The sequence below is a fragment of the Culex quinquefasciatus genome, chromosome 1 (genome assembly GCF_015732765.1).
Source record: "Culex quinquefasciatus strain JHB chromosome 1, VPISU_Cqui_1.0_pri_paternal, whole genome shotgun sequence".
NCBI classification, from domain to species: Eukaryota; Metazoa; Arthropoda; class Insecta; order Diptera; family Culicidae; genus Culex; species Culex quinquefasciatus.
Window position 1 is genome coordinate 13222589 of NC_051861.1, and position 26937 is coordinate 13249525.

The following is a 26937-nucleotide window of genomic DNA, read 5'->3' on the forward strand; positions in this document are numbered from 1 at the left end:
CAGCACCGAGCGAATGAATTCTGGCATGAAGAATTGAGCAAAACATAAACTGATATATTTGTTGATGAATAAAATGCGAATTATTGAAGAACAATTATTTTTGTCTGCAAAGAAAGAAAGCCATAGACAGAGCAGCAGAGTGCAGTGTTTCCCGTTTTGCTGCTTTTAATCTTTGTTTTTATTAATTATTATTATTTGAATACATTGTCAATCAGTTCCCTATGTCTCAAGAAGCTGATTTTGTTCAGGCACGGATTTCGCGCGGATAGCTATTTTGATAAACAAAGTGATTGAGAACGATAGAATTTCTTTCAAATTACAAAGGAAAATAGTATTAGGAATTAAATAAATTCAATCTTTTTCGTTGAGGGGAAAAACAAAATGAAGAAAATTTTCTTCTAAAAATTATTGATTGTTTTTTGCCTTCCTCACCTCACTGAGGCAAGGCTATAAAATCACTCGAAAATTGAACTTCTTAAATATACCTTCTAGATATACCTTCACGTATACCTATCGACTCAGAATCAAATTCTGAACAAATGTCTGTGGGGATGTGTGTAGACATGATTTTTTTCCGCACGATTTTCTCAGAACTGGCTGAACCGATTTTGGCCGGGTCAGCCTTATTCGATTCGTTTTGAGGTCTCATATGACCCTATAAAAATTTATTCAGTTTAGCAAAGTATTTAAAAAGTTATGCTAAGAAAAAGATTTTTGTAGATACAAAAAAGGGTGATTTTTTTGCATAACCTCAAAAGGCCGGGTCTTTTTGTTTACGTGCAAGAGTCGCGCCAGATGCGAAACGCCCGGTTGCCACATTGCTTCAAATGACAGTCTGCATGTTTTCTGGAAAAGTCTGTATTAGGTATATATTTTTTCATAAACTTATTTTCATTATTACTTTGTAAATGAGAGGAAGGCACCAACCACCTAATGGTGGATTAAGAAAGGTTTTTTTTTCTTAATACGAAACTTCGAAATAATCTTCAAGGACCGATTTTTTTAAATGTATTGAGATTCGTGATATAAATTTAACATAACATTACTACTCATTATTTTTAAAACATCTGCTTAACAATTCATATTAATAATAATTTTATTAAAATCAAAATAACAAATTTAAAAAAATTACAGAATTTCAAAAAATTTAAGCTATGAAACTTTTTAATTTTCTTAATTTTTCAATATAAAAATTGAGATTTTTAAATTTTTGGTTTATTGAAAAAAATAAAAATTCTGTTGGCACTCTGTTTCAGGTAGAATTGATTCTACTCCCAATTATCACAAGATGACGAAATCCACTTAGCAATCTGCTAAAATCTCCGTCTAAAAGCGAAATGTAATGTTAAAATTAAAAAAAAATAAGAAATCTGGAATTTAACAATTTGAAATTTCAGAATTTATATATTCAAATAATAAAAAAATAGAATTCATAATTTGAAATTGCCAAAACTTACAGACTCAAAAAACGTAAAAAAGTCCTAATTATTAAATTGAAAAATAACCAAAATATTACAATTGATTTTTTTTTAAATTGTTTTAAGAAAGTTCTTAAGTTATCAAATTATTAAATTATTTAATTGATTAAATTTTTTAAATTATTATTTTTTGCCATTTTCTTAGTTCGGATCATTTTCGGAGTCATATTGTAGTTTAGAGAAATTTATTCAATTCAATTTGTGTTTTTATTAGAATTTAGCAGTTCTGTTCCAGGATGTTACATTTGCAATTCAGAGGTTTGGAGAACCTTTCAACTGAGATCATTTGATAAGCCTTTGTAGGGAGGGTACATATTTCTACGTTTACATTTTGCTAGCTTAGTGCTCTTTCAGGAAAAATAAATTTTGAAAAAAAAACCCTAGATCTATGTTTTAGAGAAATTTAGAGAAGAAAATAATAGGTGTGGACGCTCAGTCCTGTTTTTTCGTGTTATTTTCCTTCTCTTTTGTGTCGCTGTTCGAGTGCATGGGGTGATTGGTCATTATAATTAAATAATGGCATCAGTAGTGCGGTGCCTGTGTGGATGCGCAGTCCTGTTTTTTTTTCGTGCTATTTTCCGTCTATTTTGTGTCGCTATTTGTGTACATGGGGTGATTGGATTTCTTCTTCTTCTTTTTTCATTTATTTTTTGTTCGCGCGTTCTTTGGCCGATGAATTTTATTTTTGTTCTCTTTATATAGTTTTCGATAGAAACGATCCGATTTTTGTTTTTTGAGACAAGCAAGTCGTATTGCTGGATTAAGTCCTTTCCATATCATCGAGGATCGGAAGGCACGTCGACGGATATGTTTTAAGGCTTATGATATAAAATAATTTTAATGAATAAAGCCCTTCCTACATCACTGTTGATCGGAAGGCACGCCAACGGAGAATTTCTGGAGAATCGCGGTCGAATTAATACTATATTTAAATCCCTAGATAGGTATCTTTCCGCAGCCGGCTGCCTAAGATTTTTAAAATTTCAACCGATAAACAAATTGCTCATGGTCGCATCACCTACCACAGTGAATCCTGACCTCATACCCATCTTACTAACCCCTCAAAACTCATGTGATACTTTGTCGGAGACGCAGTCGATTTGGCGGTCCTATCACTCAAGTATCGGCTAACATTCCCATCCACTTCCCCGTGTCTTACCACTGGTCGTGGCCGGCGTCGGTATTGATCAGCACGATAGGGACCTTTGAAAATTGCGAAGGGGTGATGATTGGTTCCTACTTTTCATCTGTGGTCCACGGAGCAATGTTTGGGGGTCCTGGTCAATAACGAAGTAGCAGCTACGGGTAGACACCAATGCTATGCTATGCTAATTTAGAGAAGAAAATAATAGAAATTTCGTGTTTCAATTTTCCAGAGTAAAATTTTGGCGAGGATTATCAAGTGCAAAATCCCAAGATTTTATAATTTGGTGATTTATTTTATGGTTTAAAATTTTTTTAAATTTTTGAGTTTATTTTTTTTTCTTAATTTGTTTTAAAAGCAACGATATTTAAAGTGTTACAAAAAATGCTAATATTGTTTCAGAAATTGCAAAAAAGGTTCCACTTGGTGCAGGTGGGATATGAATCCACAACTGATTAACGGTACTAATCCAAATGCTTTTCTGCTTATTCTTTTTTCGTTGTTTGTCGCAAATTTTTTTTTATATGGCGCGGATTTCACGCGGATTGGGTTTTGGGGTCGGCGCAGATCTGACGCGGATTTTTTTTTCGACTTTTCCGTAACAACCCTGTCTATCCTTCTATCCGTAAAAATGTTTGACAGTTTTTGTTCTGCCAAATATATTTTTTTCAAACTGTATAACACCGATACCAGATTTTGCACCACCCTAAACTCTATCGTAAAAATTAATATTGAACGATTTTTTCCAAGTCACGAACTTGATTCGAAAATCCCATCTCAAGGAGTTCTAGCAGGCTCGTTTAGAATGAAACAAAAACAAAAAATTCAAGCAAAATGCCTTCTTTTGACATAGGGAATGCATGGATAAGGTTTCTTCCAGTAAAAAAAAAACTCTAGAAAAAATTATGAAATTCAAGTGAATTAGGTACTCACATTTTTTGCAATTATAAAAAACTTTCGAATAGGCTTTTTCCAAAACAGTGCAACAAATATTTATGATACAATTCCAGGGTGGCCACTCATGTCGGGAAATCGGGAATGTCGGGAAAAAGTCGGGAATTCGTCAAAATCCGCCAAAAATCGGGAAAAAGTCGGGAATTTATGATTTTATGTCAAAAAGTCGGGAAATGTCGGGAATTTTGAGCTTTTTTAACTCTTGAATAAATTTTGTAATATTTTGTACAATTTTTAAATTGAATTCACTCATTTCTGCTTTAGTAACATACTTTAAGTTTAAGGTTATTTTCACTATTTCAATATATTTGAGTATAGAAAAGCTGTTTAAGACCTTAAAAATCTTTATGAATATTGGAGTCTTTGACACAGATTTTCATAATATTTTTTTATGAATCAAATGATCGCTTTTAATTTTTGTTCACAAAACAAGAGGTATAGTTGATGAAAAACTAATATAAAAATAGAGCGTAATGGCCAGCTTAGAATCATGATTCTATTCCATTTTGCCACATAATTGAATATTTGAAACAGGATTCAAACTTAAGTTTGGCAATAGTTTTTTTGGGTAAATATTTGTAATTGTTTAACTTAATTCATTAAGTAATTGAAAATGTGTTTTTTTTTCCAAATGTTGCCCTTGAACTTTTTTTTGTGAGTATGGGTAAATTACCTACCATAGATAAAGCTTGATTTTCAGTTTGCGGAAAACTTAAATATCGAATAAAATCCAAAATTGAAAAAAATTACGTTTTGAAAACATAAAGAAAATATTGAAATTGCAAAAAAAATAATCCAAGAAATTTTGAGTTCTTGCATAATTTTTTAAAAAAAATGTCTCTTCAAACAGTCGCTTAAAATAAGTGGGAAAACATAAAATCATATCATACTGAATTTTCATTGAAAAAAAAACAGTTAAATACTGAACACTAGAAAAATTAACATTGATTAAAAAAATCAATATCAAAAATTACATAATTAAAAGGAACTTGGCAAAAACATTTTCTTTAATGAATTCCTTGACATTTTTCTAAATCCTTTGAATGAATAATAACAGCAATTACGTTTTAATCATTCTTTGATTTAAAATGTTAAAAAAAATATCAAAAACTATTCGTTTGCCAATTTAAAAAATACAATGCAAATTTAAAAAATAGGTTATAATTATTGTTGAACTTTCGATAATTTTTCAAAGACTAATTGTTTGTGTTTCTACTCTGAATTTTAATAATGCAATTACATTTTTGAAGTTTTCTTTATAATTTTGTTGTTTAGTTTCTGTATTTTCAAAAAATGCCTATATTTGGATTTTTTTTTAATTCATTGAGATTTTTTTCAGTGGTTAATATTGACTTTTCTTATAGAAAGTTTTTTGTTTGAAATCATTCTTTAGATAAGAAATGCATATTATTTGAACATTCTGGAAAAGTCTGGAAAAAAGTCGGGAAAAAGTCGGGAATTTGAAAATGGAATTTGACTGGTCACCCTGCAATTCCCAAAGTTGTTCGAAGACTTTTGAGATGAAATAATAGACGGTTTCTTTGAAAAAAGTTAATATATTTTGTCACAGACATAACCGGAATGGCGTAGGACTACGTAATTTTTTAATGTGTGGACATAGAGATTTATACCTTGGTTTGAGTAACCGGCACCGGTCGCTTTGCTAAGGTAATTTCCCCCTCAAATTTGAAACTTGACATTCCCGTCCGTGTTTGGGAAGCGCTCAATTTGCTTGCAAATTTTCAAATTTTGAAAACGTTTTAAAACATTAAATTGGTTTGAAGACTAGCAGAAAATTGCTGAAGAAATTTCGAATCTAGTGGTGCAAAAATTTTGACATATTGATTACATGGTGTCGATTTCTGGAAAAGTCAGGGAAAACCTGGAATTGTCAGGGAATTTTATTTGACCTGGAAAAGTCAGGGAAAGTCAGGGAATTTTAAGGTGGGTCAGGGAATTTCGATGATCTTAAAAATATAACTACAAAATTTCATTTCTTTTTGAAAATTCGCCCTAGAACTTTGCAACATTGATAATATTTAATTTTTTATATTGTTCAGTCCGAAAAGAACGCAGAACTCCATATTAAAAATGCTTAAGAAAAGGGTTACGATGAAAATCGCGTAGCTTGTTTGCAATAAGTTTAGATTTAAAAATTAACTAATTTGGATTTGATTTGGATTTCCGTTTAACTGAAAATTACAAATTACTAGCGCACACAGGGTGGGACAATATGAGGCAGTTGCCCCACCATCCTCAGAGATTTGTTCTAAAATTGGTCGTTTGCTTAGCATATAGGGACCATAGAGAAAATCATACATTTTGTCAAAAAAATTGAATAATTAAAAAATCTGAAATTCTGATGTTTTGGAATTGTTTCTTATTTTTTTAAATTCTTATTCTAAAATTCTAAAAAAATTTTAAGGCTAGAAATTTTTTCCAAAATTTCACTTTAGTATTCGTTATCTATTTTTTTATTATTCTCAAAATTAAACTGAACTATGATTTAAAAATGATCCAAAGTAGTCTAATTTTGTGTAATCTAAAATGTAAGCAAAATAGTGATGGTGAAATGGAACTAAAAATTAAAGAATTAAATTCAAGAATTAAAGAAATAAAACAAAAGTTTGTGGAAAAACAGGGTTGTTACACTCAACTCATTTTTAAACATACTGACTATGAATATTTAATTTCTTTAGAGTTTTAAGTAGTGTTTTTTATCGTTATTTATTGTTTTTTTATTATTTTAATCTTGTGAATTTTAACCATATTTCAAACTTTTCCTGAAGATACAGACATTTGGATGTAACAAAAAATATTATTGGGCATGTTCCACAGAACGTGCTTCTATCCCAAATATGAGCCTGATTGGACGTAACAGAAGCTTCTCCGCCTTGAATTTTAGATGGGATTCAAGCAGTAGAAATATTTTTGTTTTAATTTGAACATTCTTGAAGAAAAATAAAAAAATCCAAACATTCGAAAATTACAGCTCCAACATTTAAAATTGGATTATTCAGAAATTAGGAAATAACATTAGGAAAAATAGTGAGCAGTTCTCCCAGATTTCGGTCATTCGATTTTTTTGTGTTTTTTAATCCGACTGAAACTTTTTTGGTGCCTTCGGTATGCCCAAAGAAGCCATTTTGCATCATTAGTCTGTCCATATTATAATTTTCCATACAAATTTGGCAGCTGTCCATACAAAAATGATCCATTAAAATTCAAAAATCTGTATCTTTTGAAGGAATTTTTTCATCGATTTGGTGTCTTGGGCAAAGTTGTAGGTATGGATACGGACTACACTGGAAAAAAATAATACACGGTAAAAAAAATTGGTGTTTTTTTATTTAACTTTTTATCACTAAAACTTGATTTGCCAAAAAACATTATTTTTAATTTTTTTTATTTTTTCATGTTTTAGAGGACATAAAATGAACTTTTCAGAAATTTCCAGGTTGTGCAAAAATTCATTGACCGAGTTATGAATTGTTAAATCAATAGATTTTTTCAAAAAATCGAAATTTTGGTCGCAAAATTTTTCAACTTAATTTTGATGTAAAATCAAATTTGCAATCAAAAAGTAATATTACGCCCTTTTAAAATGTTAGTCTTGATTTGAAAATTTTGAAAATATTGTTTTCGAAAAGATCGGAAAATTTCCCAAATATTTGATATTTTAACATTGAAAATCGGACCATTAGTTGCTGAGATATCGACATTGAAAAATGGTGGGCTGTTTGGGTGAGACTTAGAAAACATCAATTTTCCTGTTTTTAAACCTTTGCATTGCAATATCTCAGCAACTAAAGGTCGTATCAACAAAGTCCGAATAAGCAAAATATAGAGAATTTTCTCAGCTTTTCAAAAATATGTTTGTCAAAAGTGGGCAAACATGTGCACTAATTTAAAAAATGAAAAACTTCGACTATTTTCAAAAAAGTCACCTTAATATGGATTTAACTTGAAAACGGTGCACTTTATCAAAATTTCAGTAAAGTACTTTTTGATTGCAAATTTGATTTTACATCGAAAAATGAAGTTGAAAAATTTTTTGCGACCAATATTTCGATTTTTTGAAAAAATCAGTATTGATTAAAAAATTTATAACTCGGTCAATGATTTTTTGCACAACCTGGAAATTTCTGAAAAGTTGGCATTTTATGTCCTCTAAAAAATATAAAAAAATAAAAAAAATTAAAAATAATGTTTTTTGGCAAATCAAGTTTTAGTGATAAAACACAATTTTTTTTACCGTTTATTATTTTTTTCCAGTGTAGTCCGTATCCATACCTACAACTTTGCCGAAGACACCAACCGATAAAAAAATTCCTTCAAAAGATACAGATTTTTGAATTTTCATGGATCATTTTTGTATGGACAGCTGCCAAATTTGTATGGAAAATTATAATATGGACAGACTAATGATGCAAAATGGCTTCTTTGGGCATACCGAAGGCACCAAAAAAGTTTCAGTCGGATTAAAAAATACAAAAATTAAAATTGAAGAAAATAGACCGATTCCGTAGAGAATTGCTCAGTATTAAAAAACCCAAAAAAAAATTAATTCATATTAAAAAAAATTGATAGATTCGAAATTTTTGAATCAAACATTTAAAAAAAAAGAAAACAAATATCAAAGATATCAATATTTGAAAATAAAAAATTAAAACAATCAAGAGAACAAAAAAATATTATTTTTAAATTCTTAAATTCTTAAATTCTTAAATTCTTAAATTCTTAAATTCTTAAATTCTTAAATTCTTAAATTCTTAAATTCTTAAATTCTTAAATTCTTAAATTCTTAAATTCTTAAATTCTTAAATTCTTAAATTCTTAAATTCTGAAATTCTGAAATTCTGAAATTCTGAAATTCTGAAATTCTGAAATTCTTAAATTCTGAAATGCTGAAATGCTGAAATTCTGAAATTCTTAAATTCGTTTGTAAATTCCGCAAAGGCAATAATTTTAAAATTAAACATGACTTCTTACTTTAATTAAAATTTTCATTTTTTTGAAAACTTTTAACTTTAAGTTTTTTTAGGAAATGAAGTGAAACTAAACTAAACTAAGGGTTAGATTAGATTAGATTAGGGAAATGAAGTGAAACTAACTCATCACAATTTTAAACATGCAACAATTGTAATTATTAATTATTTCTAGAGTTTTTTTTAAAGGTCCTGTAAGCTATTGTGTTTCATATGTTAAAATGGCATCACCAGATAAAAAAAACATAGGACAATTTTATGGTTGCTCATTTTGGATGTTCGATTAGAAAAAATGATTGACAAAATAAAAAAAAAGTTTTTAAGTTTTTGCAGAACCCATCGTTAAAAAAATAAAATAAAAAAGTCATTGAATTTTTTCAATATCTTAAATTTGCAATATTCAAAAAGGAAAATGCATGAAACCATAAAAACGCTTGTTTGGAGCGTTAGTAAAAAATATAAAATAAAAAATTGGTGGTCTGGAGAGGTCAGGGAAAAGTCAGGGAATTTTATTTTGGGATTTGGATCGACACCATGTTGATTTGATATCTGAATGATTTAATTCATTTCAAATTAATATATTTTTATAGAATGGCACCCCAGTATCTTCGAGTAAGACGTAGTCCTACGTCAAACACATACAGAATCGTTCAGCTACTTAAGTAGCTATTACACTAAAGCAAACAAACAAGACAAATATATGCAGGCTGACGTTTGTACAAACAAATCCAGGCAAACAAACAAAGCAGGCAAACTGTCAAAAAGTGCTAGTTTGTTTGTTTGTTTGTTTGTTTGCCATAGTGTAATTCCTCCTTTACTTGATATTGCCCAAAGGTTTTTTCGGTAGTTTCATCAAATATCAAAACGAATATTATTTTTTTTGTATAAAATTCCTTGAATACTTTATTTCACCACTATTTTTCTTCACGTAGGATTATTTTTTTTTTCAATGCAACTCTTACAGTTAGCAGATTGTTTATTTCTTACTTCATTTTCAGCATGATTTCACTCAATTTTTTCAGATCATTTTCTTTCTTTTCCCAAGACGAGTGTCGTCGCCATCGCACAGCTTGACTAGCATTGGATTACCGTAATTTAATTATCATTTTTCTTGTTTGTTTGGTTTTTTTCGCAGTAAATTTTGAGAATAATTTTTTTTATACACTTGCCTAATGTACGCTTTTCATTTGATTTTATTTAGTAGTTTAAAGACGAAACCATTATGCAAGCTTTATATTTTTTGTGTTAGGAAAGAGTAAAATACCGTTTTTTCCAGCATTATCCTTGCGCAAACTTCTTTAAATAATTTAGCGATTAATTTTAGGATTGAAATCGTCATCTCTTTTTTGTTGAGTTTTTGTGAATGTTGTCGTATTTTTTACCTTAATTCTTCTCATGCTTATGTTCCTTTTTTTCTTTTTGGCTAATTCCTATACCAGTAATATACGTGAGTTAATGTGTATGAGTTGTATAACGGTCACAGCTTTTGTCCCTTTTCTTCTTCTTCTTGTTTTGCGATTACAATAATTGTTTACCCTTAAATACTATTATCCTTGCTGTTGTTGTTTGGCATTCAGACGACATGTGTTTCGCTTCATCACCCCCGCTCCGCGTAATCGTAAAATAATTGCTTCCTCTGCGTTGCGCCACCTGATCAGTAATCGTTGGTACCATTTTGCTTTAGGTTTGGAAATTATGTTTTGTTTGTTTAATTTTAAGACGACGAATATTGGTCTCAGCTTGAAATACGCTCGTTGGTATAAAGTTTTTAGTTGGTTTATTTTTCGGAGTCCAATTTAGGAGCAATCAAACAAACTTGTTTTTTTTGAAGACTTCCTAAAATTGACTTTGAAAAGTATTCGATTGTTGTAGAAATTTTCTAAGTATCAATAAATTGATACTTTTTCGCTTTATTTTGCATCGCCAAAGACAACCAACAAAGAATGTACAGAGAAGCACAATTTTTTGGCTTAATACTACCTTTTTTGGAACTTATTTATACAATTCTAACGTTTAGAACGACCCTTTCCCCATTCCAACGTGACTTGAAATTGCACTCACCCTCTCTCTCTCTCTCTAGTAGAAAATCTCCTCCTCGTCATCGTCGTGCCGCATCGGAACCATCGTGACCCCACCCGCCATCGTCGGCGGGGACGTTCTAACTCCACCCCACCGTCCCCATTGTTCACCGACCGCCTGCCCAAACTGTTCGTCCCGGAAATCCGGGGCACGCAATACGCGGCCGTGTCCGCACTCCCCCCGAGCAGTTCGCACTCGTCCCCGCTGAACGAGTTGTCGCTAAAGTTGTCGTTGAACTGGGGCGGCGGTGCCGGGCTGATGTCGTTCAAGCTGATTCCGTCGCCCCCGTCCGAGGAGGAGTTTTGGCTGAGGTTCAGCGACTGGTTCCGCTGGTGCTGCTGCAAGTGATGGGTCGTGGCCAACGGAACGGAATGTTGATGCTGGAGCGAGGCGGATTTCGGGGGGATGGGTGGGGGTGGGGCGCCTTGGCCGCCGTTGGCCAGCTTGCTGATTGAATTGTTGATCGAGTTCATTTTGTGGTCCTGGATGGTGGTAAAGTTGTACGCTTCCGGGTTGGAGTTGGTTTTTTGGTGGCCTCGGGGGGTTGTTGCCGACGGGGTTCCGTTGCCGTTGAAGGAAATGTTGAAATCTTCGAGGGGAGGAGGCGGGGGAACGCCTACCGGGACGACCGCCGTGATCGGCTGGTGGTAGTGATGGTGACTGGCTGTTTGACCTCCTGCGTTGAGGTTGTTCAGCTCTTGGGAGCTGGTTGAAATGCCCGAGTCACGGTTGAAGGACGCGGCGGCCGCCGCTCCGAGGTCGTAGTGCTTGAGCTCGCCAGAACTCCGCGGACTGCCGTAGCAGCCGATGCTGTCGTTCAGAGATATCTCGTAGAGAGAGTACTTTTTGGAGCGCGGCCTCGCCGGAACCGAACCCTGCTGGTGCTGTTCGAACTCGCTAAACGGCATCGGGTTGGAGTTGCGCTTGTCCGGGGTGTGACCTCGCGGAGGAAGGGGCGGTGCCGACGGGGACGAGCACATTGAGTCACGCGGTGGAACTTGCGGAGCAGGAAGTGGGGATGAAGTCATCGCCGTCATCGGGACGATCCCCGAAAGCGAAAGCGTCTTTCGGTTCAAGTAGGTGTACGTTTCGTCGTGATCTTCCGCAAAGTAGTTTTGGTGGGCGGAACTTCGGTCACCGGGAACCGACCCAACTTGGTGCGGCTGAGGTTGGTGATACTGCTGCTGGATCGGCAACGGCGGCAGCGGTTTCGTTGGAATATTTATATTAGTCTTCCACTCGGCGGTTGACTTTTCCAGCTCCAAGAACGCCTCCGACAGCCGGTTATGCAGCGGAAGCACCTCGTCCGGAGCCAGACTACGGTGCAGCTCCAACGCCTGCCTCAAAATCTGCATCTGCTCGAAGATCAACCGCTTAAGCCGCTGCACGTGCAGTGCCTGCCCAAGCCCTTCCGGCGATTTGCTGTAACGCTCGGAGAAAAACGCATCCTGGTACTTGTTGAAGCCACCGTTGACGTTCGCGTCCACCGAACCTTGCAGCCGCATCGTGAACGGGTTCAGGTTGCGCTTCGGCTCCAACCGATACTGCACGATCAAGTCCGACAGCTCCTTGTTCACGTTGGCCACCGTCTCGCAGGCAAACTCCACCGGCGTTAGTTCGTGAATTGAACTGTGAAACGAAAAACCAAATTAATAGCTTCAAACTCTTCAAGAGTTCACTAAGTCCAACTCACGCATTAGTAACCTCGAACCACCGCAGAATGCCCGGCAGCGGCTGCTGAATGTCGTAGATCGTCCGCTCGATCCACAGCGACTTGAACTCGTTCTCCTTGTCGACGACGCCCTTGTGCACGGGACGGTCGTACTGGAACTTGGTAACATCGTTGACCTGAGGCAGAAAAATAATGATTATCACCCCGATTCGCTACCAACTATGACTACAACAAATTAATAAATAAAAAAACAAACATAAAAATTAATCCAAAAAAGTCGATCATAAAAAAAAAATCATCGAAATATTGAAACATCGAGGAATTTGAAGAATTTGATTACAGTTCGTGCTCGATTATCCGATATCTCCGCCAAAGTTACAATCCGGAAAATCGAAATACGATTTTTTATGACTCCAAAAATGCTCCAAAGTTTCTGTAATCTAAGATGGCGACAAACATTGCGGTGTTTAAGAATTTGGAAATGTTATAATCTGAGATATAATATATAACTTGAAGATTATTGAAGAATTTGAATATCTTTAAGAAATTTTGAGAATTTTAAGATCTTTAAGAATTTTCATTTTTTTAATCTAAGGATTTTAAGAGTGTTAAGAATTAAAATTTAAGGATTTTTGAAAATTTTAAATTTTCTAAAATTTTAATTTTTTTTAAAGAATTTGGATATCTTTAAAAAAAAATGAAAATTTTAGGATCTTTATGAAGTTATTATTTTTAATCTAAGAATTTCAAGAATTTTAGAACAGCATTTTGAGAGTTTTAAGCATTGTAAGATCCTGAAGAATTTAAAAAAAAATCTGAGAATTTAAAGAATTTAAAGAATTTTAATAATTTTAAAAACCTCAAGAATTTTAAAATTTTAGGAGTTTTAAGAATTTTAAGAGTTTTAAGAATTTTAAGGATTTTTAAGAATTTTTAAAAAAAATTAAGAATGTTAAGAATTTTATAAATTTTAAGAATTTTAAGAATTTTAAGAATTTTAAGAATTTTAAGAATTGTAAGAATTGTAAGAATTGTAAGAATTGTAAGAATTGTGAGAATTGTAAGAATTGTAAGAATTGTAAGAATTGTAAGAATTGTAAGAATTGTAAGAATTGTAAGAATTGTAAGAATTGAAAGAATTTTAAGAATTTTAAGAATTTTAAGAATTTTAAGAATTTTAAGAATTTTAAGAATTTTAAGAATTTTAAGAATTTTAAGAATTTTAAGAATTTTAAGAATTTTAAGAATTTTAAGAATTTTAAGAATTTTAAGAATTTTAAGAATTTTAAGAATTTTAAGAATTTTAAGAATTTTAAGAATTTTAAGAATTTTAAGAATTTTAAGAATTTTAAGAATTTTAAGAATTTTAAGAATTTTAAGGATTTTAAGAATTTTAAGAATTTTAAGAATTTTAAGAATTTTCAGAATTTTCAGAATTTTAAGAATTTTAAGAATTTTAAGAATTTTAAGAATTTTAAGAATTTTAAGAATTTTAAGAATTGTAAGAATTTTAAAAATTGTAAGAATTTTGAAAATTTGAAGAATTGTAAGAATTGCAAGAATTGTAAGAATTGTAAGAATTGTAAGAATTGTAAGAATTGTAAGAATTGTAAGAATTGTAAGAATTGTAAGAATTGTAAGAATTGTAAGAATTGTTAGAATTGTAAGAATTGTAAGAATTGTAAGAATTTTAAGAACTTTAAGAATTTTAAGAATTTTAAGAATTTTAAGAATTTTAAGAATTTTAAGAATTTTAAGAATTTTAAGAATTTTAAGAATTTTAAGAATTTTAAGAATTTTAAGAATTTTAAGAATTTTAAGAATTTTAAGAATTTTAAGAATTTTAAGAATTTTAAGAATTTTAAGAATTTTAAGAATTTTAAGAATTTTAGGATTTTTTAGAATTTTAAGAATTTTAAAAAATTTAAGAATTTGAAGAATTTTAAAAATTTTAAGAATTTTAAAAATTGTAAGAATTTTGAAAATTTGAAGAATTTGAAGAATTTTAAGAATTTTAAGAATTGTAAGAATTTTAAGAATTGTAAGAATTGTAAGAATTGTAAGAATTGTAAGAATAATTTGAAGAATTTGAAGAATTTTAAGAATTGTAAGAATTTGAAGAATTTGAAGAATTTTGAGAATTTTAAGAATTTTAAGAATTTTAAAAATTTTAAGAATTTTAAGAATTTTAAGAAATTTAAAATTTTTAAGAATTTTAAGAATTTTAAGAACTTTAAGAATTTTAAGAATTTTAAGAATTTTAAGAATTTTAAGAATTTTTATTTTTTTTTTGAATTTTAAGAACTTAAAGAATTCAAAGAGTTAAAAAAAATCTATGAATTTTTGGATTTTTTAAGAATGTTAATTTTTGAGAGTCCAATGATTTTGAAGAAATTTTAAGATTTTTTAGAATTTTAGAAATTTTAAGAATATCAAAAATAAAAAAAATAAAAATTTTAAGAATACGATCTTTTTAGAAATTTTCATTTTTTAGAATTTTTGGATTTTAATAGTTTTAAGGTTTTAAAGAATTGAAAGAATTTTCAGAATTTGAATAATTTTTACAATTTTTAATTTTTTTAGAATTTTAAGAACTTAAAGAATTCAAAAAGTTTAAAAAAATCTATGAATTTTCAGATTTTTTTAAGAATGTTAAGATTCTTGAGAATCTTCAATTTTTAAGAATCCAATGATTTTGAAGAAATTAAAATAAAATATAAGAAAAGGAATTTAAAGTTCTTAATAGCTTTAAGAATTTTTTAATCCTTTACTGTCCCTGATCGCATAAATGTCCCATATGCATTTTCGTCGTTTTTGAGTTATTGATACAGTTTGGTTCGAAATCGTGTGCTCTTTCAGAAAAGCCTTGAACATCCAGTACTTTGTTCTAGAAATCAGGAGAAAATCCTGTTTTTTCGCGAAAATATAACACGCAGCCTTATGTGTGGGACAAACTTCAAATGCGTTTTTCTCAGCTTGCTGTTTTTGCATATGGGACAACATTGCGAACATGGGCAGTTTAGAAATTTTAAGAATTTGATAAATTTTATAAATTTGAAAAAAATAAAGAATTTCAAGAATTTAAAGATTTTTTATTAATTTTAATATTTTTAAAGAATTTTTAGATTCTAAGCATTCCAAAATTTTAAATATCTCAAAAAATAAGATTTTAAATAATTTTAAGATTTTTAAGAATCACAATAATTTTAAAAGTTTAAAGAATTTAAACGCGCCTGAACAAAATTGCCAGAAAATCCGCACCAAATCCGTGCCATCCGTATCAACCCCGAACCCCGCTTTCCCTCACCTCGTAATACTTGGAGATCTTCTCCGGGACGGTCACTTTGGCACTCTTGAGATGGCTCGGATCGGAGATGGGGCGCACGTTGACCACGTGGAAGCGCTGCTCGGGCGAGTTCAGGATCGAGCTGTCCGGCGGGTAGTGCTTCTTGTCGAGGATTTGCGCCGTCGGGAACTCAATCTGGAGCCGCTGGATGAACGCCCCGATGCGTTCGTACTCCAGCCCGCGGTAGATGAACTGCTTGTTCTGGGAAGTAGATTTTGTTTAGAAGTCGAATCTGATGTATAATTTTAGAATTTGTGACCTACCCTTACAAACGACGGAAAGCCGGTGCCGTAGTAGCCCACCCGGAAGTACTCGGGCTCGGGTCGCAGCTGCGTCAGGATGTTCTGGAAGAACTTGGCCTCCTGAATGAGCACATCGCTCAACCGGTTGTAGTCGAACCGCTTGCGCTCGTAGAACATGGCCAGCTCCTTGCACAGTGGAATTCCCTTCTCCCAGCACTTTCCCTTGTCGAAGTAGTTGATGATCTGCACACAAAAAGAACCAACTCATTAGTAGACCAAATCTCAACCAACCTCTCAGCGTACAACTCACATTCTTGTAGATCTTCTCCTTCTGCTCCCACTCGCGCGGCCCGTTCGACTCGTCCGACACGGATTCGCTGTCCCAGGACAGCATGTCCGCGTACAACCTCAACGTCAACCCGGCCTCGATGTAGTTTTCCGCACCCAGGTGCAAATCCAATAGCTTGTAGATGTACCTGAACGAAGAAGGTCGTCATCAGTCCTTCCCTCGAATCAAACTCCCTCGCGATACTCACCTCACGTACATCTCCTTGCGGTTGATTTCGTCGTTGTAAAAGTTGAGCAAGTTGACGGTGCAGGTCATGCGTTTGTCGCGGTTTTCGTCGCCCTGCATCACGCTGCGGTAGTCCAGCAGACGCTCGAGCAGCCGCGTCACGGACGAGATGAACGCCGTGCCCGACTCGCGCCACGGGGGATTCTCCGCCTGGACGCGTTCCAGCAAGCTGAGGTTACCGAAAAAAAAGCACAAATCAGTTTGAATTTGAGCTATGGAACATGATGAGCAAGCAGATTGGGATGCGACACTTACGCTAGACACAACTGTTCCCTGTACAGTTTTTTTAGACGATTGTGTTAAAACAGAGTTTTTTTTTGTTTCAATAGTTATTGAATGAATGGTTGATGAGTTGGTGGTGTAGCAGAATTTGGTTTCAGTATGAGAGAAGGCGTGGAATTAAACGTGAAGAATAAAAAAGAAAGAAAACACACACACGAGATGCGATGAGTAAGTATTTGCACTAATATATATTTTCTGTTTTTTTTATCTAGTTTGATTTGGTTAGTGGGCAAGCTGTTAACAAACGTGATGATCACTATATTAAACGGATTAGTAACAAACTTAAAAGAGCAACAAACGCTATGTTTTCTACAACGATCCAACTTACATGGTGCTGAATAGTTCGCGATACTCATCGTCACCCTTGTTTTCGCTGATCAGAAGGTCCAGCTTGTCTATAAGCTCACTTTCCACCAAGCGAAAGGATCCACGAGAGACCTACGGGGGAAAAAGGAATAATAAGAGTTGTGACCAATTCTTTCAAAAGGTCAATTTGAATGTCCAGCATCAAAGACCATTAAGTTTAATACCCATGTTGGCCAAACTTGTAGGGTTTGGTAAATGTTCACCAATCCCTGAGGGCACCGGCCACTCCAGGTTGGGGTCAGTCGGGTCCGAAAGCCCTATGTAAATTTTATATATAACGATAATAAAAAACACGGCTAAAAACCATTTTTGATCATGTTTTTTCTTCATTTAATGCAAAAAAAAAAAAAAATAAAAAGACAACATTTTATCGATGGATCAACTATGGTCTCCTTGGAACGCGCTGTCAAGAAGGCCGGCGGAGTTATTTTTGAAAACTGATTTAAAAATCTATTTCAAATCCTTTGTGGTCGTAAAAAGGGTCATTGTACTCTGATAAATAAGCTTTATCGCTCGGACAAAACCGTCGAAATTTTGTAGAATATGTAGAAGATAACCAACTGATTGATTGACTTTAAAGTCTACTTTTTGAGGATTTAAAAAACATTGTGAAAAAAAGGAAAAGTTGGTACCATTTTTTTGTTTGGCTTGCTTTTTATTACATTCAACATGCATTTAAGTGTTAGCAATGCGAAATGTTATCAAATCACTTCCACAGGGTGACCACTCAAATCCCATTTTCAAATTCCCGACTTTTTCCAGATTTTTCCAGAATGCTCAAATAATACGCATTTCTTATCTAAAGAATGATTTCAAACAAAAAACTTTCTATAAGAAAAGTCAATATTAACCACCGAAAAAAAAAATGAATTTAAAAATAATCCAAATATAGGCATTTTTTGTTAATACAGAAACTAAACAACAATTGAAAAAAAAACTTCATTGTTATGATTCAGAGTAGAAACACAAACAATTAGTCTTTGAAAAAATTATCGAAAGTTCAACAATACTTACAACATTCGTGTTATTTTTTAAATTGGCAAAAGTATAGTTTTTGATACTTCGTTTCAACTGGAAATGACAAAAAGTTAAAGATAACTGAACTTAAAATTTCGTTCCTTTTTTAAACTCCATCATCATTTTAAATCAAAGAATGATTAAAACATAATTGCAGAAATTATTCATTCCAAGAATTTAGAAAAATGTCAAGAAATGCATAAAAAAATTGCCTGGTTCCCTTTTAAATTTTGTAATTTTTGATATTGTTTTTTTAAATCAATGTTAATTTATCTAGTGGTCAGTATTTAACTGTTTTTTTTTTTTCAATGAACATTCAGTTAGATATGATTTTATGTTTTATCACTTATTTCAAGCAAAATGTTTGAAAAGACATTTTTTTAAACAGTTTTGCAATAACTCTGAATTTCTTGGATTATTTTTTTGCAATTTCAAAATTTTCTTTATGTTTTCAAAACGTAAAAAAGTTTTTTAATTTTGTATTTTATATGATATTTAAGTTTTCCGAAAATTTAAAATCAAGCTTTATAAATAGTAGTAATTTAACCATACTCACAAAAAAAGTTTAACGGCAACATTAAAAAAAAATATTTTAATTACTTAAAGAATTTAGTTAAACAATTAAAAATATTTACCAAAAAACCATTGCCAAACTCAAGTTGGAATCTGTTTTCAAATATTCAATCTTTGTGACAAAATGAAATAGAATCATAACTCTAAGCTGGCCATTAGGCTCTATTTTTATATTAGTTTTTCATTAACTTTACCTCTTGTATGATAAACAAAAATTTATAGAGATCATATGATTCATGAAAAATATTATGAAGATCTGTGTCAAGGACTCCAATATTAATTGAGATTTTGAATGTCTTAAACAGCTTTTCCATACTCAAATATATTGAAATAGTGGAAAGAACCTTAAATTTAAAGTTGGTTATTAAAGCAGAATTGAGTGAATTCAATTTGAGGATTGTACAAAATATTACAAAATTATTCAAGAGTTAACAAAATAATTTTCAATCAAGCATGCTTATAATTCCCGACTTTTCCCGACTTTTTGACAAAAAATCATAAATTCCCGACTTTTTCCCGATTTTTGGCGGATTGTGGCAAATTCCCGACTTTTTCCCGACTTTCCCGATTTCCCGACTTGAGTGGCCACCTTGCTTCCAAATATTGCTTACAAAAACAATCGACGGTCATATTGCTGAATGAGTGAAAAGGGAAATTTTGACAGGTCATCCCCCTGGAAATATTCAGCTCAGTTAGAACTCAGCTAGAATCTTGCCAGAATGCCGTGACTGGGATATATTTCTCTCCAGCAGTACCACAAAACCAACTTCAAAAAGTCTGTACAACCACAGCGTCAAGTCTGTACAATTTGATTTTACAGCGGCACCGTATATACTTCACCACACGGGCACCCGCCACTGACAGTTTCCCTCGATGATGTCACATCTGTCACTCGTTTCGATTGAAGAAAAAAAAAAAGAAACCTCGCAGCAGAGTAAAAACGCTTCCTCGTAAACAAGGCGCAGTTTTCCACCCCGACGGAGGAAAAGCCATTTTCCTCGCGGCAGCGGAATCCGTGTCCTTTTCCCAGCGCATTGTGAACCGTGGTGACGGTAGTGCAGTGCAGTGAAAATTCGCGGCTAGCAAGCAGAAACATTCGCCACCAGCTCCGACAAGATGGCGATGTCCAAGACGACCAACACGTACAATCGTCAAAATTGGGAGGATTCGGTAGGAAAAAATGCAATTTCGTATTTTTTGAGTCATTGATTTGGTTTTCTCCCCATTTGCAGGAATTTCCCATTCTGTGCCAGACGTGCCTCGGCGATAATCCGTACGTCCGGATGATTAAGGAGCGCTACGGAAAGGAGTGCAAAATCTGCACCCGGCCGTTCACGATCTTCCGGTGGTGTCCGGGTGCGCGGATGCGCTTCAAGAAGACGGAGATTTGCCAAACGTGCAGCAAGCTGAAGAACGTCTGCCAGACGTGTCTGCTGGATCTGGAGTACGGTCTGCCGACGCAGGTTCGCGACGCGGCGCTCAAGATTCAGGACAAGATCCCGGAGAGCGATGTCAACAAGGAGTATTACATTCAGACCATCGAGGGTCAGCTGAAGGCGGCTGGGGATAACACGGTGGCGGCGGGAGTCGTGGGCAAGTCGCTGGCCGCGAGCGACATGTTGGCCAAGCTGGCTAGGACGGCGCCGTACTACAAGCGGAACTTGCCTCACATTTGTTCGTTCTGGGTGAAGGGCGAGTGCAAACGTGGTGAAGAGTGTCCGTACCGGCACGACAAACCCGTCGAACCGGACGATCCGCTGTCGGAGCAGAACATTCGTGACCGTTACTACGGTCGGAACGATCCGGTGGCGGATAAGCTGATGAAGCGCGCAGCATCCATTCCAACGCTGGACCCACCGGAGGATAAAACCATCACCACCTTGTACGTGGGTAATCTCGGCGAGCACATCACCGAGGTGGACATTCGGGACAACTTCTACCATTACGGCGAGATCCGTTCGGTTTCGCTGGTCCCACGGCAGCAGTGCGCCTTCGTGCAGTACACCAAACGATCGGCCGCCGAACTGGCCGCGGAGAAGACCTTCAACAAGCTGGTCCTCGGCGGCAAAAAGCTCACCATCAAGTGGGCCCACTCGCAAGCCAAATCTACCGCGTACGCCCAAAGTAGCGTGCCGCGGAACAATCGAATCTTCGACCCCGTTCCGGGACTGCCCGGCCAGCTGCCGATGCCACCGAATCCCAACGACTACTTCAACCTGCAAGCTTCGGAGATGGCCGTTCTGCCGGCGGGTATGAAAATTCACCAGCTGCCACCGGGCTTGATTCCGGGAGCGCCCACCGGAGGCTATTACGGCCAACAGCAGCCGTCCGGTTCGGGGGCGTCCGCAGCTGCGGGCTCTTCTTCTCAGGTGCTGGTTCCACCGTCGTTGCCCAATCCGGGCGGCATGCAGCAGATGCACTACCCAAGCCAGGATCCGGCCCGGTTAGGTGCCCTCAAAAAGTAGTGGGAAGGTGTTTTTTTTTTCATACATATGTAACAATAAAGGATATCCAATGACAAGTCATCTTGCAAGACTATTTTAATTTGAAGAAATCCTGATTTTAGAGAATCTTGACTAAAATGTGCAGACTGCGTAGGCAATCACACAGCAAACTTTCGCGATTCCGCTTAACATAAATCAATCAAAACAGAATTCACTCACCTGTTCGCACTGCATCATGTCGTAGAACACGGTGAACGTGGCCTTCCGCAGCGCCGGCTCCGGCACAAGCGTCACCTCCAGGAACGGGCCCACCATCGACGGGATAAAGTGGAGCTTGTGTTCGCCGAGCTGGGCCCACATGCTCAGGATTTGGAAGCCCATCGCGACGCGCATGTCGCCGTGGGTGCTCAGGATCTTGCGCCGTTTCGTTTCGTGGTACTGCTCGATCTGGAGCGACGGTTGGGTGAGGAAGATTACCGCTACGCTAAAGTAGGACCACCACAGCTGGGAGTCGAACGACTGCGGGCCGAGGAATCGGTACACGAGCGGTTTGGCGAGTTCTTCTAGAGTTTTCCGTAGCACTTCGTTGGCGGACATTTTCATCACGAGCCAGTCCTTGGAGAAGATGATCCAGTCCTGCTCGAGGATGTCCTTGAAGATGTTGAGACACTGCTGGATGAATTCCTTGACGTCTTTGTTGTTTCCGCCGGTGCACAGCCGGTCCCACATCCGCTGGTAGTGAGATTCGTCGAGGAGTTGCATCAGGCCGAGCATGACGGCGAAGAGCGAACAGACGAGCGATTCGTTGCCTCCGTTGCCGAGCACGGTGATGGTTTGCATCATGTTTGGGAAGATGTTGGAGAACAGTGTGTCCAGGTCGTGCTGGATGGCGTTGGACGGCTTTTCGCCGGACTTTACTTTGGCTTCGTGCAGTTTGATGAGGATTTCCGCCAGGATTTCCGAACAGAGCCGTAGTTCGTCCCTTCGGGCCAGGTGGGTTCGCAGGTGCTTGCAGGCAATGTTGAGGATCACCGAGCGGGTGTCGTCGTCTTGGAACATTTGTCCGGAGACCATGTCCTTGATGGCTTTGAGCTTCGCCTGGATGAGCGGCGGTTGGGCATCTTTAGACGGCGTCCAGCATGGTTTTGACTAGGGTTTCCAGCTCGGACTTGGTGATGATCGCGCGCAGCTGTTCAAAAACGACGCCGATCGAGCTGAGCAGGGCTTCCTGGGTTGGAAGGATGTGCGGACTGCCCGACACGGGGAGCATGTTGTTGAGCGAACCAAACACGGCAAACAGGTCGTGCTTGAACTTGTCCTCGTATTGGCCTCCGGAAGCGTGCGCAAACAGCTTCCGGCTTTGGATGATCAGCTTGAAGATGAACTCGAGCGAGGTGAAGCACTGCAGGATTGGTTCGAGGTTCTCGGCGGTCGTCATCCAGTCGGCTAGGTGTTGAACGGAGGAGAGCAATCCCTTGTAGACCAGTGGAGCCGCAAAGTGATCCTTGATGTACGCGTCCATTACGGGTTTAAAGTGCTGGAACTTGCTGCTCTGCATGAGGCTGAAGATCGAAACGAGCACGTGAAACACGAGCCCCGAGTGGGGAGTACTGTTTCCGTCGTCGGTGGAAAACATGGCAAAGAGGGCGTCCAGGACGTCCTGCAGAAACTTGATCAACTCTTCGTTCTGTATTCGAAGCAGCCGCTGGAGAGAGTCTTGTATTCGTTCCGGATGGTTGCGCCACTGAAGCAGCGACAGGAGGTCACTGTGCTGCGTTAGCTTTGTCGAGCAGAGCATCGTCGTGACGTAGAAAGCCTCTTTCGAGCTGCGGTGATACGGCGAGTTGGACTCCAACAAATGGGCATGCTTGTCATTGGCTGAGCACGGTAACCGAAGGTAGATATTTGGCTGAATCTTCAGAATGTCCTCGCATTTGTACACGTACAGCTCGTGGGACGCATCGGCGATCGTCGCTCCGCCAGGTTCCATGAGCCGTGCAAAACTGAACCCGAACAATTTGGGGTCGGACTTGTCCCGCGTTGAACAACTTCGGAACTCAAACCGAACGTGAGCTTTGCTAAACTTATCGATCGGAACAAACATTCGAACCGTTTCGTTCCACGCCGGAGAGTTGTTGTGATACAGAACCATGGTTTTGTAGTACGCTTGCAGCGGGTTTCCAGCCGCCGTTGCGATACACTCCTGAATGATTCGGCCATTTTCATCCAGCACCAGCGTGGTAACCTCGATGTTCTTTGCCGTACTGATTCCAACCCGTTCGAACTCTCCACGATCCAGCGTTAGGAAGAGATCGTTCCGCACATCACCCGGCATTATCACATCGGGAAAACCGACCTTTTTGGTTATGGCAGTACCCTGAAACAGAACCGGCTGTTCGATCCTCGCCTGACCCAACCCTCCATGGATCAACTTCAACGACACCACCAACCCGTAGTGTCCCTGGGTGCTCGCGTTGATCGGCTGAAACTTCCCGCTAGCCTTCTTGATGATCAGTTCGTGCAGCTGATGGTAGTCCTTCTCTTCGCACTGGAAGATCTTAAAACTGTACTCCTTCTCCTCCGACTCGACCGTCTGATCAAACTGTCCCAACTCCCCAAGCGGAAGCACTCCAACGCCGTACGGTCGCCTGTACGAGTGGTTGCTCACAAACTTGTCCCCCTTCTTCACCGACTCCGAGTGCAGCATCTTGCCCACCCGCATCACGTTCGCAATCAGGTACAGATCCTGGTTCAGATCCGACGAACCCAAGTCCGTAAACACCGTACAGTTGTGCGACGTGTCCACGTACGTCGAGAACCCATCCTTGGCGATCTTCACCAGGAACCGCTCGGACAGGGCGCGCATCTTGTTCGTGTTGCCGTCGTACAGGTAAAAGTAAATTTCGGCGTCGTCCCCGATGCGGTGGCCAAAGTCCCGCAGACACAGGAACAGATGGTGGGTGAGCACCTTTTTGCCGACCTTGCGGCGCAACGTGCCACGATTCTAGCGGAGGGGAAGATAACGGAATTTCTAAGTGTTATTTTTTTTTAACAAATTAACAACAGTTCAACAGTGAGCTTTATATGAAAAATTGTCTAACATAAGCTGGAAAATAAATTATCAGGGATTTGAGTAGGTTTTACAGCGTGACGTCACGAGCGCACACGCACACACATTTTCGCTGAGACACACGTGCAAAAAATTTAAACAGTGCAGCCAAGCTGTCAAATTTCTAACCTAAAAAGCGAGTCGGCGTAAAACCTAATTGTATGAAAAGTAAACGTAAATGAAATTTTTTACGCCGACTCGATAACAGGTTAGAAACGGGTGCACTGTTTACATGGACCATGTAAACAGTGCACACGAGCTGTCAAATGACGTCACGGTGTAAAACCTAATGATAAGCTTTGTGATGCATTGAGTGGCAGAGTAGCTGTCAATCAATGTTTCGATTTGGTGATGGATTTTACTGTCAGAGTTGTTTCGTTTGGCTGTTTTTCATTTCGATAATTTTTACTATTTTATATGATGTTTTTTTGTTCGTTGAAATAAAGTGAAGGAAAGAGCTAAATATCACTGCTGAACTGTTGTTAGAAACTCATTTCTAACTGCTGTTCGTAGCTCAGTGCGCTGATCGCTCAGCAAGCACGCGGTAGCTGTTAGGTTCGATTCCCATTGGAAAATTGTTTTTTTTTTTGCATCACACTTACCGAAGCTGCTTTGGCATTTTCGGCCGAAGCCTGATGAACCTGGTGCAACGACACGATACCAATCTTGTGCGGATCGACCGCTAGCGTACCTAATCGCGGTACTAAATCTAAGCCTAGTTTTCTGGTGTGGAAAACGAGAAAGAGAGAACGAGAGAAAAAAAAAACGATGAGACATAAAAGGAAAATGTTAATGGAGTTGACATTAAATTAATGTTGGCGTTGCATATATTACAGGTAGAGTGGGACAACGCATAAAGGAAGAAAAAATAAAAGCAATAAATTATCAATTCATCGATGCTGGGGGGATATCTCGGACGGCACAACAAGATAAACTTGGTGCAAGTGGCAGAGGGGGGGGACCCCACTCAGCAACAAGGAATGCACCGCGGCGAGGTCCCTTTGTTGGACATACGTCGTGCGATGTAAAAGGAAACTTTTGAAACTACTAACACCGCCAAGGTGGGTTGCACTACAAAGTGATCGCTTTGGCGAGATAAAGATCGCCAAGGCGTGTTCGCCAAAGCCATTCGATTTCGGGACGAGTGGCAGGGTAGGGTTGAAATGTTGAATTTTTTTTATGTTTTTTTTTATAAGCTTAGATTGGATCTTATGAAATTTTATGCTAAGATTAGTTTATTCCTGATTTTACTATCAATGATCCAACGACTTTGTTGGCAATTTACTTATATGTATCAGGGGTACCTAACCTGCTGGTCCAAAGGGTCAAATTTGATTTTTCACAGGTAATGGTGGGATTAACACCTAGATTAACACTGTATACAACAAATTCTGATGTTCGTTTTCAGTCACACTATTGAATTGTTCAGCTAGTTTTTCGCTGAACTTCAGCAAAAAATGTTATGGAGCTGTCAAAGTTTCATTTAGGTACTGAAAATTTCAGTAGTACAGATTTCAGTAAATTACCTTTTTATGAATGATTTGTGCAAATTTACATCAAATTGGGTAATTCTCTACGAACTCACACGAAATCGGGAAAAGTTGCCCCGACCCCTCTTCGATTTGCGTGAAACTTTGTCCTAAGGGGTAACTTTTGTCCCTGATCACGAATCCGAGGTTCGTTTTTTGATATCTCGTGACGGAGGGGCGGTACGACCCCTCCCATTTTTGAACATGCGAAAAAAGAGGTGTTTTTCAATAATTTGCAGCCTGAAACGGTGATGAGATAGAAATTTGGTGTCAAAGGGACTTCTATGTAAAATTAGACGCTCGATTTGATGGCGTACTCAGAATTCCGAAAACACGTATTTTTCATCGAAAAAAAGCACTTAAAAAGTTTTAAAAACTCTGCCATTTTTCGTTACTTGACTGTAAAAAAATTGGAATAATTTATTTTAAGGGAAATTTAATGTACTTTTCGAATCTACATTGACCCAGAAGGATAATTTTTTCATTTAGAACAAAATTTTTCATTTATGATTTCGTGTTTTTTCTAACTTTGCAGGGTTATTTTTTAGAGTGTAACAATGTTCTACAAAGTTGTAGAATAGACAATTACAATTTTTTGATATATAAACATAAGGGGTTTGCTTATAAACATCACGAGTTATCGCGATTTTACGAAAAAAAATGTTTTGAAAATGATTCGAAAAGTACATTAAATTTTCCTTAAAATGACATGTTCCAAAAAATTTTACATTCGAGTAACGGAAAATGGCAGAGTTTTTTAAACTTTTTTAGTGTTTTTTTCGATGAAAAATACGTTTTTTTCGGAATTCTGAGTACGCCATCAAATCGGACGTCTAATTTGACATAAAAGTCCCTTTGGCTGCAAATTATTGAAAAACACCTCTTTTTTCGCATGTTCAAAAATGGAAGGAGTCGAACCGCCCCTCCGTCACGAGATATCATAAACGGACCTCGGATTCGTGATCAGGGACAAAAGCTACCCCTTAGGACAAAGTTTCACGCAAATCGAAGAGGGGTCGGGGCAACTGCTGTGTGAGTTGGCGGAGAATTACCCAATTGCATTTGAAATTGAATGCATAATGCTGTACAAATGCAATTTGATGCATCAGTTGCAAAGTAACCGCCGACCTTACAAGTCGC

At 36.8% G+C, this 26937-nt stretch overlaps 2 protein-coding genes across 2 annotated transcripts in view; one reads left to right on the forward strand and one right to left on the reverse strand.

Moving 5' to 3' along the window:
• Positions 1–9438: 9438 nt before the first annotated feature.
• Positions 9439–26937, reverse strand: part of LOC6048415 (dedicator of cytokinesis protein 3) — a 106613-nt gene continuing 89114 nt past the window's right edge. Inside the window, 11 exon segments of the mRNA XM_038261777.1 lie at positions 9439–12272; positions 12337–12491; positions 15623–15862; positions 15925–16146; positions 16214–16379; positions 16440–16646; positions 16733–16750; positions 17088–17197; positions 21379–22285; positions 22287–24163; positions 24871–24991. Of these exon segments, the coding sequence (XP_038117705.1) occupies positions 10622–12272; positions 12337–12491; positions 15623–15862; positions 15925–16146; positions 16214–16379; positions 16440–16646; positions 16733–16750; positions 17088–17197; positions 21379–22285; positions 22287–24163; positions 24871–24991 (5674 nt within the window). The 3' untranslated portion in view covers positions 9439–10621.
• LOC6048416 (pre-mRNA-splicing factor RBM22) lies at positions 19594–21240 on the forward strand. Its single transcript, XM_001865304.2, has 2 exons — positions 19594–19885; positions 19948–21240. Exons 1-2 carry the CDS (start codon positions 19832–19834, stop codon positions 21178–21180), a joined length of 1287 nt encoding a protein of 428 aa, XP_001865339.2. The 5' UTR covers positions 19594–19831; the 3' UTR covers positions 21181–21240.

Coding starts and splice junctions, on each gene's coding strand:
- LOC6048416 (XM_001865304.2), top strand. CDS start 19,832: ATGGCGATGTCCAAGACGACCAACACGTACAATCGTCAAAATTGGGAG. Junction 19,886..19,947: donor GTCAAAATTGGGAGGATTCG/GTAGGAAAAAAT, acceptor CCCCATTTGCAG/GAATTTCCCATTCTGTGCCA.